We start from the raw sequence: 15,619 nt of genomic DNA on the forward strand, positions 1-15,619 counted from the left end.
TATGGCTGCAAAGATAATCCAGGACAAGTATTTTATCTAAGTTTAACAGCATGAGCATAATCATCCATAAGATCTGTCTGCTTGCTTTTGTAGTGATGTTTGCTGTCTGCGGGATTAGGAGCAGTTCAGCTATTTCTTGCAGTTTTTTGCCAGGCCTAATGAGACCTTCTGAGAAATTGGGCCCGTTAGTTCAGGCCCTGAGCCACCTGTACACGGCTGGTCAGCTCTCATCACCCAAACTCAGACATGTGCATTGAGCTGCTCTGTTCTGCGTAAATATGGCAGCTGAGACTGCCCTTCCCTCAGACACTTTAGCACTGCGCTTTAGTGCATAACACTGATACACAGAGAGACAGAAAGAATAAAGTTGCTATTCTGCCAAACAGTAATTGAATTTGTACTCCACATTTTTGTATTGAACTTCATAATAATCCAGTTCAATCAAAAGGTTATGTTTTTAGTACATTGTTTTCTGTCTGTCTCCATCTAGAGTTCAGAAGGCTATAACATGAGCATCCCCATGCCAGGGCACCCGGTGAATTTTTCTGAAGTAACAACGGCACAGGCTCAGAAGGATGTGGCTAAACTTGAAGAGCTAATTGATGCTCATGATGTTGTTTTCCTGCTCATGGACACTAGAGAGAGTCGTTGGCTTCCTGCTGTCATTGCAGCCAGCAAGAGGAAGGTATTGTACCACACCTTGCTAATATCATTCTCACTATTTTGCTCTTGCATATCAACCAGATATGTATAGCTCAAAGAACTTTATGGAAAATAGAAATATTTGACTGATCTTTTGTGATTGTGCAGATTTTTTTTCCTTGTTTTCTGTAGCCTCAAAGGTTCTGTGTGAGACAAAAAGACAATGTTGAAAAGAGGAAATAGAACCTTGTATCACAGAATGATAGAGGTTGAAAGAAACGTCTGGAGGGGATCTGGTCCAACTCCCTTTTCAAAATAGGACCAACTTACAGCGTGTTGCTCAGGGTCTTGTCTAGTGAGTATCTTTTGAGCATTTTCAAGGGTACATATTTCATAGTAACACTAAGAGAAATCATTTCATAGTAAGAGAATTATAGTAAGGAGGACTAAAGACATTACAGTAATGATTGACTGATAGGGGGTGTGAATTGTAGAAACTTGTCTGAAACCACATTTTCAAAATATATCTCAAAAGTGAAAAATCAGAAATTGTATTCTGAACTTTAAAAATAAGCCAGCAGTCTTTCAGTTAAACGTTAATTTTGTGCTTTTCATCATTGCCTTATCAGAAAATATACTGCTGTGCTGAACTAATGCATCCTAACTCTGCCCTTAGACAGTGTTGAATGCTTCAGCTATTTCTGTAACTTAAAAGTAATATCCCCATGTTACAGGCAAAGAAAAATGAAGGGATTTGCCTGCAGTACATGAAATTGAGATTGTGAATACTTGCATTGAAACAGAATAGTATCTGAGGCTTTATAGATCGTGCTCTATATATGAGATCAGTGAGACTGTGCAAAAATGCCTGTGTAGTCAGAATGTTAACACATATTTTATGGTCAGTATACCGCCCTGATCATATGAACTAGACTGAACAATATAACATAAGCTTAACAAAGTTTTTCCAGGAGAGTCACAGAAGTATATAGGCAGAAGATTTTGAGCTATTTTTTCCTGTTCTACAAGTCTTACTGAGGATTGGATGTGGATGATAGAGCCTTTTTGTGTGTATGTTGTTCTTGAAGACTGTGTGGCACCCAGGCTTTTCCTGTGAAAGAATATTCTCAATCACACAAGGTTCTGGAAGCAGCTTCTTTATCTGAATTATTGCAGTGTTGAAAATACGCTTTTGCTGAAGAATCCAGCTAAATTTTCCTGAACACTTCCCTTGGTATCACGATGCAGACTTCAGTAAAACAGTCTCATGTAATCTTAATATTTCTTAATTCACAGTTTCATGTTTACTCAGCTAAAGTAGCACAAAATCGGAAAAAAAAAATTAAACTTTTAACATGTCACCTTAACCACAGTGCATTCTGTGGTTTTTTCTGGCATAAATTTAATGTCTGTAGCAATTCATTAAGTTATGAACTTCATACAAGAGAGTAAAAGAAAACATGCATGTGACGCAACCAAGTCAATGTTGTCTTTTATCTTTGTATTTCCTGATTCCTGTCATTTTTCAGCTATGGCAACTCTAGTTTCCTAATAGCGGCTAGTTGTTTGTGGCTTTTTGTGTTTGTATTAATTACCAAAAATCCTATAGAGTAGAAAGGAGAGAGAATGCAGATTTGTGCTATTTGCAAATTAGTTTTATGTTATAAATTCTAAGTAGATTTTTCCTTTTCCTGAAGTTCACGTTAGTCTGAACTTAACTACATTTCCCCTGCATCTGCTTTGCAAGCAGGTTTTTTAAGATGAAACAGTTCTCTCATTTTTTTTTTTTAAGCCAAGGTCTTACATTTTTTTTCTTTTCTTTCCTTATTTTAAATAGATTTCTGACCCTGAGCAATAGGCTTCTGTATTTGTGTAGTTCAAATGGATTTCCGTGTGCCAATGAACCACAGTGCCAGTGACAGATCAGTGTGTCCCCTTAGTGCCAGGTTCACTGAAGTACGATTTCAGGTGTCACTGAGTGTATGTCACTTCATAACTTCACCAGTTTCTACTTAACCCCAGTCTTTTCTGCAGTTTGCACCTGTGGTCTCTTAGTGATCTTTTCTCTGTTTAAAAACAGCACAGAAATTACATTAAAAGAGGTAAGTTTGCAAAGCTGGCTATTGAAACTAGAAAGGTCCAGCCTGTTATTTTGTATGATGGTTGGAAGTTGTAAGCAATATGTGCAGTTTTATTTGCAGCTGCTCCTGTTTGGTTCAGTCAGCAGGTTCAGTTACTTTGTGACAGTTCTCTGATATTCAATGGCTTAGTGTGTCTGACTGCATCACAGTTATTTGATTGTCATAAGATCATTTTGATGTGAGGAGATGGAATCCTCTTTCACTTGAATAGGCACAGCACTGAAATCTCAAGGCAAACTGAAATGCTCAGTATCTGCTTTTCATTATATTTCATGTTGATAAACATTCAATGAGAGCTCTACTTCAAATGTGAGTTTGTATGACAGCTTCAAATCTGAAGTACTGCTGCAGTTTGGACCCCGAGGTCTTGAAACAGGGACACAGAAAATGAAGAACGCAGTGAGTGATAATCTGTGTGCAGTTCTCTCTAAGGGGTACATGGGTAGAAATAACAGTTGCTTTCCCCACATACTCGTTAAGTGACCCTGGTGATTGTCAGTCTTCCTGCTGTCCTTCCTCCCAAAACAAGTATCCTAGACAAATGCACAACTCCAGGGTTAAATCCCTGTGTCAGATCACAGAATCCCAGAATGTCAGGGATTGGAAGGGACCTCAAAAGATCATCCAGTCCAGTCCCCTTGTCGGAGCAGGAACACCCAGATGAGGTTACACAGGAAGGTGTCCAGGTGGGTTTTGATTGTCTCCAGAGTAGGAGACTCTACAACCTCCCTGGGCAGCCTGGGCCAGGCTCTGGCACCCTTAATGAGAAGAAGTTTCTTCTCAAATTTAAGTGGAACCTCTTGTATTCCAGTTTGAACCCATTGCCCCTTGTCCTATCACTGGTTGTCACCGAGAAGAGCCTGGCTCCATCCTCCCTTTCCATACTGATCCCCATGAATGAGTCCCCCCTCAGTGTCCTCTTGTCCAGCTCCAGAGCCCCAGCTCCCTCAGCCTTTCCTCACACGGGAGATGCTCCACTCCCTTCAGCATCTTGGTGGCTGCGCTGGACTCTCTCCAGCAGTTCCCTGTCCTGCTGGAACTGAGGGGCCACAACTGGACACAAGATTCCAGGTGTGGTCTCCCCAGGGCAGAGCAGAGGGGCAGGAGAACCTCTCTGACCTACTGACCACCCCCTTCTAACCCACCCCAGATACCATTGGCTTCCTGGCCACAAGGGCCCAGTGCTGGCTCATGGTCACCCTGCTGCTCCCAGGACCCCCAGGTCCCTTTCCCCTGCACTGCTCTCCAACAGGTGATTCCCCAACTTACACTGGAACCTGGGGTTGTTCCTGCCCAGATTCGAGACTCTACACTTGCCCTTGTTCTATTTCATTACATTTTTCCCCGCCCAGCTCTCAGCCTGTCCAGGTCTCTGATGGCAGCACAGCTTCCAGTGTCAGCCACTCCTCCCAGCTTGGTGTCATCAGCAAACTTGCTGACAGTCACTCTGTTCCCTCATCCAAATCATTGATGAATATATTGAATAGTACTGGTCCCAGCACTGCCCCTGAGGCACTGCACTGGATACAGGCCTCAACTGGACTCTGCCCCATTGACCACGACTCTCTGGCTTCTTCCCTTCAGCCAGTTCACAGTCCACCTCACTACCCGCTCATCCAGACCGCACTCCCTCAGTTTAGCTGTGAGGATGCTGTGGGAAACTGTGTCAAATGCTTTACTCAAGTCAAGGTAGACCACGTCCACCGCTGTGCCATCATCCATCCATCTTGTTATGTCCTCATAAAAGTCAATGAGGTTGGTCAAGCACGACTTCCCCTTGGTGAAGCCATGTTGACTGCCTCTAGTGACCCTCTTATCCTTGATAGGTCTTGAGATGGCACCAAGACCATCTGTTCCTGCTGAGCACTAGAACTTTTACGATTTTGCTTTTTTTCTTTTTTAATCATGTGCCGATGATACACTTTTCCATAGGCTCTTTATCAAAAACTTGATTTTTTTTTTTTTTTAAAGTGTCAGTCAGTTAGATTCAAATTGTTGGTGGGCAGTAAACTGAAGAGAGAAGTGGGAAGTGTTGAGCAATGTTATTAATTTCTGATAATACCAGCTGTACCATGTTACTCAGGTTTTGAAAATGGAATAATGTCTTCAGGTGTTACAAGGCAATATAGTGAGAAGATGTTGCCTTTTAATTGTTTGCTGTAGGCTTGGCTGTGCTACCACAGATCCAACAGCATCATTCTACTTTAGGACTGAGAAAAGAATAAACTACAAGAAGGTTGGAAGTGAATATCCAGAAATTACTTGAAATACCAAGAATGGTCATGCAACTCAGAGGCTTACTAGTAAAGATGGCTAATTCTTGACAGCCGCCCTCAAAGTCCCTCTTTTAAATAGTTCCTGGTTATAAGAATGAAAAATGCCAAACTGCTGCACTAGAATTTCTATCTAAAATAGCTTCATATGAAGCAGTATGATATCTTCCTTTATATTTTACTGGCTACAGACATTATTGTATAACTGGTTTTGCCTTTTGCTATATCTAAATCATTGCCATTTAGTAAAATATGCTAGTTTAAGTATTGGGTTTATGATATTTTGATTTTAACATATATAGTTTAATCTTGCTCATAAGCACTTGTCACAAACCGAAGAGGGAAAAGGCTGACAGTGTCACCATGGCCACAGCTGCTTCTGCTCCACATGTGACTAAACAGATGCATATGAAGACCATAAGTAATCCTTAATTGCTTTCCTCACTGAGCAGAATTTGTTTTGGATAACAGACTTGCATTTAATTGCTTTGTCACATGGGAGTATTTAGTGAGTTATATTTCAAACCACGGTGAACTGAGAAGGCTGTACACAGAATTTCAAGTGACATTAATACTTGTTATTGATAGCCACTGTTGCACTTAAATGCCACTTGGAATATTTTAGCCCTTAGAGAATATGGCTATACAGAATATGCAGCAAACTTGAAAATCAGTTCTGAGCTGGAACCAAAATAAGTTTTCCAATAACGATACTAATAGTTGTATGAATATTTGGCCAAAATTGAACTAATAATTGTATGAATATTGTGCCAAGTTTGGATATATGGATGTTAATTCATTTCAGTGCATAGCACCTTCAGTAACTTTAGACGTTGATTGTTAGCTGATGTGAACCTCGCTTCAGATTTAACAGATGTTGAACTGGCCAGCAAGTGTGCATGGGTTTGTGTAACAAATAGAGGGAGTTGATAATTTGTATCATATTTCCTTGAAAGAAACAGAAAAAGGTAATGGCTTGTGGATTTTGAAACAGACTTTTTGTTTTGGTTTTGTTTTTTCTAAATGCTATAGAACTGGAATTCTGTACCTAACAGAAAATCTGTTGGGTAATAGATATGCACTTAAGAGGTTGATCATCCATTTACAGCATCTGGGGTTTTTGTGACATTTACAGTAACTAAAACATTCAGGCCTTTTTTTCCCCTTCGTCTCACTTAAAATCTGTTGTTCTCTCTTTATTGTTCACAGTTGGTCATCAATGCTGCATTGGGATTTGACACATTTGTTGTTATGAGACATGGACTAAAGAAACCAAAACAGCAAGAATCCATTGATTCAAGTTTCAACAATGACTCTGGTTCTTCTGATCTTTTGGGATCATCACTCTTTTCAAATATCCCTGGCTATAAACTGGGTTGCTACTTCTGCAATGATGTTGTGGCACCAGGGGATGTGAGTAGAACCTTATGCAAAGGGTGATTATATATCTCTTTTCTTGTGACTTGAATTTTTATTTCCTTTAACTGGTGTTTTGTAAAGGGATTTGTATTTTGTTGATACACTTAGGATTAAGAAATAGCTCATCTTTTATTCAGAAGATCAAAAAAATGAATTTTGCAGAGCTAAAGATGTTTTGTATGCTAGGGCAGCTACTTACTTTTGAGTTATTTTTCTTTCCTTTAGAATTGTCTGTCTTTGTAGTCCACCAGGGATCGAACACTGGATCAGCAGTGCACAGTCAGTCGACCTGGACTGGCCATGATAGCTGGAGCGCTTGCAGTGGAGTTAATGGTGTCTGTTTTACAGCATCCAGAAGGGTGAGTCATTTCTGGATTTCTGCTCTCTGAGAAAGAAGATTTATTTAATATAATCTTCCAGGAGAAGGCGGATGAAGTACACATCAACTAGGACGATGTTGTGAGGTGTAATGTTGCCTGTAAATTAATGTAAAATATAGGTCGTATCTCCTATATTACTGTCATTTAACAGTCTTGAAGAATGAACCGATTAATCAAATTCAAAGTTTTTATCTTGGGAACTGGGAGTTTTCTCTCTTTCTGAGAATAAACAAAGTAAAAAAGTACTGATAATATTTCAGAAGAAGGAAGTATTCCTGTTAGTGGGTATGGCATTCCTTTGCTCAGGAGAGTGTTTGAGTGTAATGAGGAGCTACCATAACTGCTTTTGTCACATGAAGGGCTTCAAGATAAGCCACATACTGCAAAATCTTGATTAAGTGGGACTGATACAGAAATTACTCTGAAATTCTGTAATCTGAAATTTAGGCTTGTTTCCTGTCTTTAAAATCTGTGAAAGAGGATGTGAGTTAGGAATTGGACATGAGTATGTTACACGTCTCTGAGACGGATTCTGAAAAAGGGGTTTTGTATTCCCATGCTGAATCTTAATTACCGTCTAACAGATTTTCCAGATAGGTTCATTTCCAGATTCTAAACATGAAGCTGTCACAAAATGTCTTGAAGCTTGCTGGGAATTTTAACTGTTCAGTATGTTGTCTTGTTCTAATTTTCCTTCTTGGCTTTTGGCAGTGGTTACGCTGTGGCCAGCAGTAGTGACGACAGAATGAATGAACCACCTACTTCTCTTGGACTTGTTCCTCATCAGGTAAATAACTTGTGAGTAAATGCTTTTGTCTGGAAGCTGGGAACTGATATAAGGCAAACATCGCAAACTTTGCCTCCTTAACAGAAACATGCTCTAGGCTGATTTCATTCCCGGAAGGACTGACTCTCACCCAGGCCCAAGGGGTTGTGTTCCTGGCGTTGTGTCTGTCCTCTTGTGGACACACAATTCCTGCTACCTACTTAGCAGGAATTTCTTTGGAGCAGACAGTATGTGAATAAGGCAACACTGACAGTTCTGGTCCCCATCAGAGCTGACAATATAAGCATCTCAAAGTTGCTTTTGTTCACTTTTTAAATCCTTTCTGAGTTTGAAAAAAAAAAAAAAATTCAAATCCAGCCGACTGACAATTACTGTAGTTCTCCAAAATGTTCTTCTGTTTCTGGTGTGATACAGCGGTCTTTATTCTTCTGCTCAACCCAGACTCTAGTCACAAATGTGTTAAGGATACCATTTTTCATCCTGCTAGACAGACTTTTGTCCTTCAAAAAACTGCCAACTGATCTTATCTCATAATCACATCCCCTGTAATATTATCATTGGGGACTAAAAGTATTCTGTGCCTCTTTCTCTATGTTGCTTATCTGAGTGAATCTCTTTGGATGCTGGTTTTGTACTCCTATATGATTTTAGATGCATTATTTTTCTGGATTGGGCTATGCTTTGAGATACAATCTGTAGCAAATATGCATTTCAATCAGAAAACTTTTCACTGAATTATCACTTCTGTCAACTTCTGTCAACCCTATATAGCTGTTTTCACTTTTACATTTAGTGACTATCATGAATGTCTTCTCTTTAGACATTCTAACTCAAGTATAATTTTAGTAGGTACAAAATGAAAATAGGCAATTTACAAACCGCGGGTTTCTCCCAGCAGTCACCCATCTAATCCACTCAGCAAGGGCAATATTCTTCCCAAGGCTCTAGAAGTAACTCTTACTTTCTGGTGGGTTTTTGGTGGGATTTTTCCATGGTGTTCTTGGTTTGATTAGCCCACTTATGTGAAAGAAGAATTGTAATTAATTAAGCCAGCAGTCCTCTTTATTAGAATCATAGTATCATTTAGGTTGGAAGAGACCCCCAAGATCATTGAGTCCAGCCGTAACAACCATTAAGAAGGTGTTCCTTTGCGGGTAATAAATGTTACACACTCGTAGTCTTAGTCTGTCAGAAGTAAATTTAGTTTGTTTCCAGGAAGTGTCTTGGTGTCCCTAGGATAACAGAAATATGAAACAACGTGGTATCAGGAGGACTTGATTTTCTTGTTTTCTTTTCTTGGCTGTGAGTTTTGTTTGAAGATGACTGTATTTTTTTATTCTAACATTATGCGTGGCTTGGTGTTTCTGCAAAAATACCTTAGTGTAAATACTGCTACTGGCTTCCGCAGTTTATGAGCGTTCACAGTCGAAATGATCAATCCCTGCTCCAAAGGGTTTTCAATGCAACCTCTGTTATCAGGAGCAATGGTCTGGAATTTTAATAGTACATATCAGTAGTATTGTATTAACAACACTGTTTAGAGATGTATGCGAGTTAATTTTTCAGATTATACGTTATAGAGGTGGGGGAAAAAGGTGTTTAACTGGTTATACCATGGCTGGTTTTTGATCAAACTTTGCAATTAGAGAAGTCAAACTCCAGGTGGTGCTGTGCCTCTGTGTTTAAATAGTGTTGCATTTAGACAGTTGTGCCATCCTTTGTATATAGAAAACCAGTAACGTATATTGAGTATAGATCTATTACAGGTGTTATTGGGAGACGCTGTTTTATCTTTGTAGTTTTAGTGAATGTATGTGTCCAGTTCATGTGGAATTTTGGAAATGTTTTTTGTAAGTATAAAATAGGATTGTCATTCTTTTCATCTTCCAGATCCGTGGATTTTTATCAAGATTCGATAATGTTCTTCCGGTCAGCCTGGCATTTGATAAGTGCACAGCCTGTTCAACCAAAGTGAGTCTGAGTTTGTCTGTACTTTGTTTACATGTGCAGAGTGGTCTCACTCTAGGTCAGTCTTGGGGTGCTGAGGACTGTGTTGTACTTCACATTTTGTCTTTCTTAGGGCTTGGAATCTGTATTCTCACTTCAGCTAAAGTTCTTTTGCCCCCATCCCCTTCTTTTTTAGCTGGTTTCTGGATTTCTTTGGCATCACCTATTAATTAGCATGCTGTCTCCACATAAACGTTGTAGTCAGCTGAAGAAGCCAGGCAGAGATTAGGGCCAACACTTTTCAGAAAAGTTTATCACATAAATACTGTCAATATCTTTTAGCTTTGTAGGAAGGAATAAAATTGCTATTGTCTTTAGTTCTTTAAATTGTTTCTGATGTATAAATGTATCTTGTTAGCTTTCTTGAACTTGGTATCACTACAGATATGAGAAGTTGTCTAAATTTCTGTTTTACGATACAAAAAAAAACCACATAAGGAACACTTAAGAAAAAAAAAAAAAACAACAAACTTCCATAACATTTCTGTCTTGAAGTGGCTGATTCATTTTGGTGCTGGTGTTGACAGTCCTGCGTCACCTCATGGACTTCCAGCTGTTGTTGGGGCTGAGCTGAGTCTTGCCAGAACACTCATGTCCTCCACGTCACTCCTGCAGTGTTTGCTGTGCCGTGGCCTTTCTCTGGCAAGTTTTCTATGGCCATGTAACGCAAATTGAAGAAGTTTTGACTGGGATATCTCAATATGAAGATTCAGAGATTGACTCATGATTTGGACTACTTGAGAGTGCCATTAATTTAGTTCACTTTTATGTTCCTTGAGACTTACTGCAAGAAGTTCCCTTGGCTCTTTTCACTGCACTTATCCTTCTTTCGAACAGCCATCAAAATCTCTTGAGGCACTGTCATTGTTTTTTTGAGGGCTTGCACAATTTCTTTTTCTATAATATTCCTTTTATTTCTCTAGGCTGTCTGGGCACATTTGACAGTTTTTGAAGGATTGTTAATGTCCATTTTCTCCTCAAAAGCAGAAAGACTAAACTTAAAATTGCTGTTATTTTTAGAAACATATATCTACCGTATTGAATAGCTGAGATCTCAGCAGTAGCTGAAACTTTATGATGGTGGAGCCTGAGAATTTTAACTGTTAGAATAAGCTTTTTTTTTGCTTTTTATCTCCCATCCAGGATGTATTGATATATAAAAACAACAAAAACATACATTGCTGTAGATAAACTAAATGCAGGTATCAATTTTTTGTTAGCAAATCATTTCCTCTTGGAGGTCATTTTAAGAGAGCCCTGTTTTACATAAACAGACTTGATGATTTAATAAAAACTGCCTTGGATTTTAGCAGCTATGCTATTCCCAGAGAGATCACTTTTCATGTGGTTTGGGTATTAAATTACTTCTCTGCTGAAAAGGTTGCTTCATCGGCGCATGTATTTCCTTACAGTAGAAACACAGCGTTTGTTTACTTTGCTAACTTTGTATTTATTAGCATAAGAGTATGTCACCCTGTATTATCTGGAAATCTGATGCTAATACTTTGAAATGACAAATCCAATTTCAATTTGTCTTTTTTTAGCGCAGCGATTTAGCATAATTTCATCCTGATATGTCAGATTTAGTATAGATTCGAACTTTTACCATAGGAGAGAAATGGCTTTTCTGATGTAATTGAATTTGCTGGTACCTTATTCCTTTTCTTACGTCAGCGTTCTCTTTTTTGAGCTCTTGTCACTCTCTAACTCTTAAAACATAAAACTAATGGATTAGGAATTAAAAAAAAAAAAAAAATCCAGTACAGCTGGATGACTTAGGAGAAGCTGCGAATGATCTGCGTGTTTGGAGATTAGATTCCATTGCGACTCATGAGTCATGATTTCATTCCTCTGGTTTTGAAACTGAAGAGCCCAGACGTCCAAGCAGCCAGTTACTCCTTACCCAGAATTGTCCTCCACAGGCCACGCGCCAGAGAAACTTCCCGCAGGCAGTGGTTTAGGAATTTTGGGATGGTCGCAGCAGGAAACTGATCTATTTTTATTCTGGGCCAAATCTTCCTTGTATGATTCCCCCTCTGTCTTATTCTGGGTCTGCACAAGCATGTGCTGGGCTGGAAAGAATCCTCTTGCGGAGCAGCGGCATGGGTCTGAGGAGCAGGGTGGGCTCTTGTGGTGCTCTTCCTCTTCCAGGCCAAACTCGTGCTGGTAGGAGAGGGGAGAGTCCAAAGTTCTTTAGTATAGGTCATTCTTTGTAATAACTGCTTTACTTACAGAACAAGAGTGTTAAGCTTATTACTTACCGTGCCGATTAAGCTGCCTGTTTACCCTGTTGGGAGCAAAATGAGGATGTTTTCTCATAATATTACGGTGAAAAGCATTATAAACCTGTGAATAAGTAGAGTGGTCCTGATCCTGTACTACCCGATCCTTGCAAGCAACTGGCTGTAGCCTTGAAACACAAATGTTAAAATACTTATCGTTCTTAATGCAAAACTGATAGTGTTTATATTTTAATGACGGTAATGAAAATTTTACTGTCACTGTTCCTCCCTCTTCCTTGCACATCATGGAATGAACCAGGAGACCTTGTAGGCTCAGAGCTTAATCTCGGAAAAGATTTTTACTTCTAACCAACTTGGATATACATGTCCCCTCTGTTTTTATATCTAGCTTACACGTCTTATTTCCTCCAGAACTTGGATTTGTGGTAGCCTATTTTCCTTAAAGATACTGCTCTCCTTCCCCCACTGAAATTGTTCTGGTGTTTAATTATCTTCATTATTAAAAAAAAAAAAAAAAAAAAAAAAAAAGATGCATAATTATCTCTTCTAATTTTCAAGTTCTTTCTCAACTTTCTGTTCAGTGTGCTGCATAAGTCATAGCTTTTTAACCACTGAGTAATTGTACTGATTTACCCGTAAATGTTTTTCAGTTTCATTGCGTTTCATGAAGGATCAGGGATGGTATTCTAGACACTGTGTTACAGTTTCTGTTTTCAGTCAAGATATTTCCCTATGCATGCAGATGTTTTCTCTTTATAACATCCCAGGAATACATTAGATGCTTTTGCTGTGACATTTACTATGTGCCTGTATTGTGTAAGTTATTTATGAGTGTTTCAGTTTTGAAATCTATCATCATGCAGACATAACAATGCTTTTATTGTTCTCATCTGCTAACTGCTCTGCGGGCATTCTTATTTTAAATGGTTCCGATCAGTTATGACAGTAATGTGCAGTATTCGGTAACTTACTGATCTTTTTCACTTGAGATGGTTTTAATTTTGATTCCAGCAAGAGCCTTCATATTTGTTCAACCTGCATTGAAAAACTTTCCTATTTGCTTTCTCCCGGTAACAGCATGTTGTAAGATCTGTCAGGGAAATTGGGCTAAATCTTTAAGTTATATATACATTTCTCAACTTAAATGTTGTGTTGACGGTAAATAGAGATGTATAAGTCATGGGGGTAATTGGTCTTTTCCTGTCCTTCAAAAGGCTCGCTCTTACATAGTTGCAGAAATGATGGGGGAAATGGGGAGGAATGTTTGTCCTTCAGTTTGTCCTTTACACTGCAAAAATGTAAAAGAATGTTTAGAGTTATTTCTGTAGCTGTGCTGTGACATTAAATCTATGTAACTGCGTCCATGTATAACTTTCCTTATTTCCTGAATTTACACGTTAGCATTTGAAACTTCTACATACAGTGCAGCCTCTGTATTAATATTGGATAGATTTCATTCAGAATGAAAGAATGCATCATTAATATAGCTAGGCATACTTTCAGCATACTGAGTTAAATGTAATACTTTTCTTTCTCTTAAAGTGGCACAGAAAATTGCTTTATGATACGTGACTTACAGAAATTTATCACTTTTGGTTTTCCTCTGCAAAAGCGTCATCTTAACTGGAGGGAGCAGGAGGCAGGATTATCTTGCTTGTAATTTTTGTAATCTCAGGCAGTCTTTACCTCTCTGGATATCAATTTTAAATTTAGTGAGAGGATTGAAATCGTGTTTTCAAAATTAGTCACAGTGAGAGTGATTTTACTTCTGATCGCGTGAAAGACGTGCATTCCTGAAAATAATACCTGGTCTGACTATTTCAAAAATTGAATTACTGTTGAAAAATTGAAGTACTATTGAATTTCTATTATAAAGTAAACAAAATAGATGTAAATATCCCATGTAAAATGATACTATCAGAAGGAAACTGATGTGTGCTAAGAAGGTCACGTCACACACTGAGAAGTGGTGACCACGGTGATGTGACCATTCCGATGGAATTTTTTTCCCTGAGAGGAAGGCTGGATGTGATCAAGAACCCCAGAAATCTTAAAAGCAACTTTGAGTATTATTCTATTTTGCAAACAGAGGAAAGACTGTGGAATCAGCAGTGTATTGAGTTTTGTGCACTGGGGTAGGTGAGGGTGTCTGTGTGAACAGGTAGATGATAATTGGAAAATGAAACATACAAAAACCAACACCGCTACAATCTAATAAGGTGGGAGAGAGCTCATTATCTGTGTCCTATATCCGAAATGAAGTACATGATGTAAATGAAATACGTGTAGTTCTTGTTACTCCTTGCAGAGTCCGTCGTAATGACTAGAAGCATCCCAGCGTGTCCCATGGGCAGCCAGGCCAAACCAGCTGCCTTGGACACAACTGCTCCACAGTGAGGTGCACAGGGAAGGACACAATGTGCTGATGTTTGTTCTTAAATCATTACCAAAATTCAGCAAGCAGGTTGACATTCCCATGAGTTAGCACTGCTGTGGCCAGACTGGAAGAGTTAGAAATGAGGAATGTTTTCCACCGTTTATTTGGAGTAGTGGGATGCAGGCTTATTGATGTTTTATAGATAACATGAGTTCTTGACACCAAACACCTTCCCAAAGTCAACAGAAGGGAGGATTCAAAAAAAGAAACAAAATTTGATGCTGGATCTTATATTACTGAAGAGAAGCAATGTTGTTTAAAAATTCAGTCAGATCACAAGCAGGATGGTTGGAAAGGTGAGGCCAGGCGGGTGTGGGCAGTGGTCACTGGTCCTCTGCTCCCTTCCCAGACATCATGGTGCTAGAAATCAGCCTGCAGGAGGGAGTGTTTAGTTTTATTTTTGACTAATCTCTCTTATTCCCTGTTGTAATTTAGTTGGAGTTACAGCAGGGACTGATTTCTTGCTGTGATTACTTACTGTTTTTCTCAAGGAGAAAAAAATAATCTGCTTTTCCACAACACATCAGTAACATGTTATTCCATTTTAGCTTATGTTGTTAATGTATTTATCTACATTAAGAGTTGACACAGTTTATAAAAAGTTAGTGATCACTTTGTGTCTTGTGAGACTAAAACACCCACCCACATATTTTCACATGGGTGAGGATTTATTTTGCATTCAGAGCTCTGAGAGGAAGATGCATTTTCAGAACTTCTGACTCCAGGACAAGTCTGTGCCTCCCAGAAGCTGGCAGCTCTGTGTGCAGCTCCAAATGGTTGTTTGCAGCGTGGGTCTTTGCCACTGTATCGAAATGTTGAAATGTGGAGGTTTGCATCTTTCATGGTTTGCTGAGCAAAACCAGTTTTTATTACCCAGCCCCCTATGCTAAGATAATTGTCTTTATTTTAGCCAATCCATTTGTCTTCATCGTGTAAGATGACTTCTTCCTTAGCTATCTTAGTGAGTTTGAATCCAACTTTGCATATAACCTGAGTTTGAATAACAAAACAATATTCCTCCCCAAATCATTCTGGTTTGAGGTCTTGTCTCCATGACACCAGGGAGTAGCTAACTAAGGCTGACAACAAAGTGTTTTCAGGAGCCTTTCTTCAGTATCATGTTCTTTGCAATGGAAGTTTTGAACTCTGCTTATTGAACGATCAGGAAGTTTTCTTGACAGGGCGAGAGAAAGAGGAAGGAGAATAAAAGAACAGAGAACATACAGCTCTCTGAAGCTGTATTCCGTCTTCCCTTTGCTCCAGAAAATCGGCTATTTGGCTGTTATTACT

The 15,619-nt window shown here is 39.1% G+C and overlaps 1 protein-coding gene across 5 annotated transcripts in view; it reads left to right on the forward strand.

Moving 5' to 3' along the window:
- Positions 1-15,619, forward strand: part of ATG7 (autophagy related 7) — a 53,018-nt gene that overhangs the window by 19,048 nt on the left and 18,351 nt on the right. For all 5 annotated transcript variants that reach the window (XR_013922572.1, XM_080350784.1, XM_080350786.1 and 2 more), the window contains 5 exons: positions 491-685; positions 6,266-6,469; positions 6,719-6,834; positions 7,567-7,642; positions 9,533-9,613. Coding sequence is in view for 4 of the 5 variants with exons in the window: in XM_080350784.1 (XP_080206910.1) it covers positions 491-685; positions 6,266-6,469; positions 6,719-6,834; positions 7,567-7,642; positions 9,533-9,613 (672 nt within the window). In the remaining variant the exon portion in view is untranslated. The remainder of the gene's footprint in view (positions 1-490; positions 686-6,265; positions 6,470-6,718; positions 6,835-7,566; positions 7,643-9,532; positions 9,614-15,619) is intronic.

Source organism: Nesoenas mayeri, assembly GCF_963082525.1.
Source record: "Nesoenas mayeri genome assembly, chromosome: 10".
Classification (NCBI taxonomy): domain Eukaryota; kingdom Metazoa; phylum Chordata; class Aves; order Columbiformes; family Columbidae; genus Nesoenas; species Nesoenas mayeri.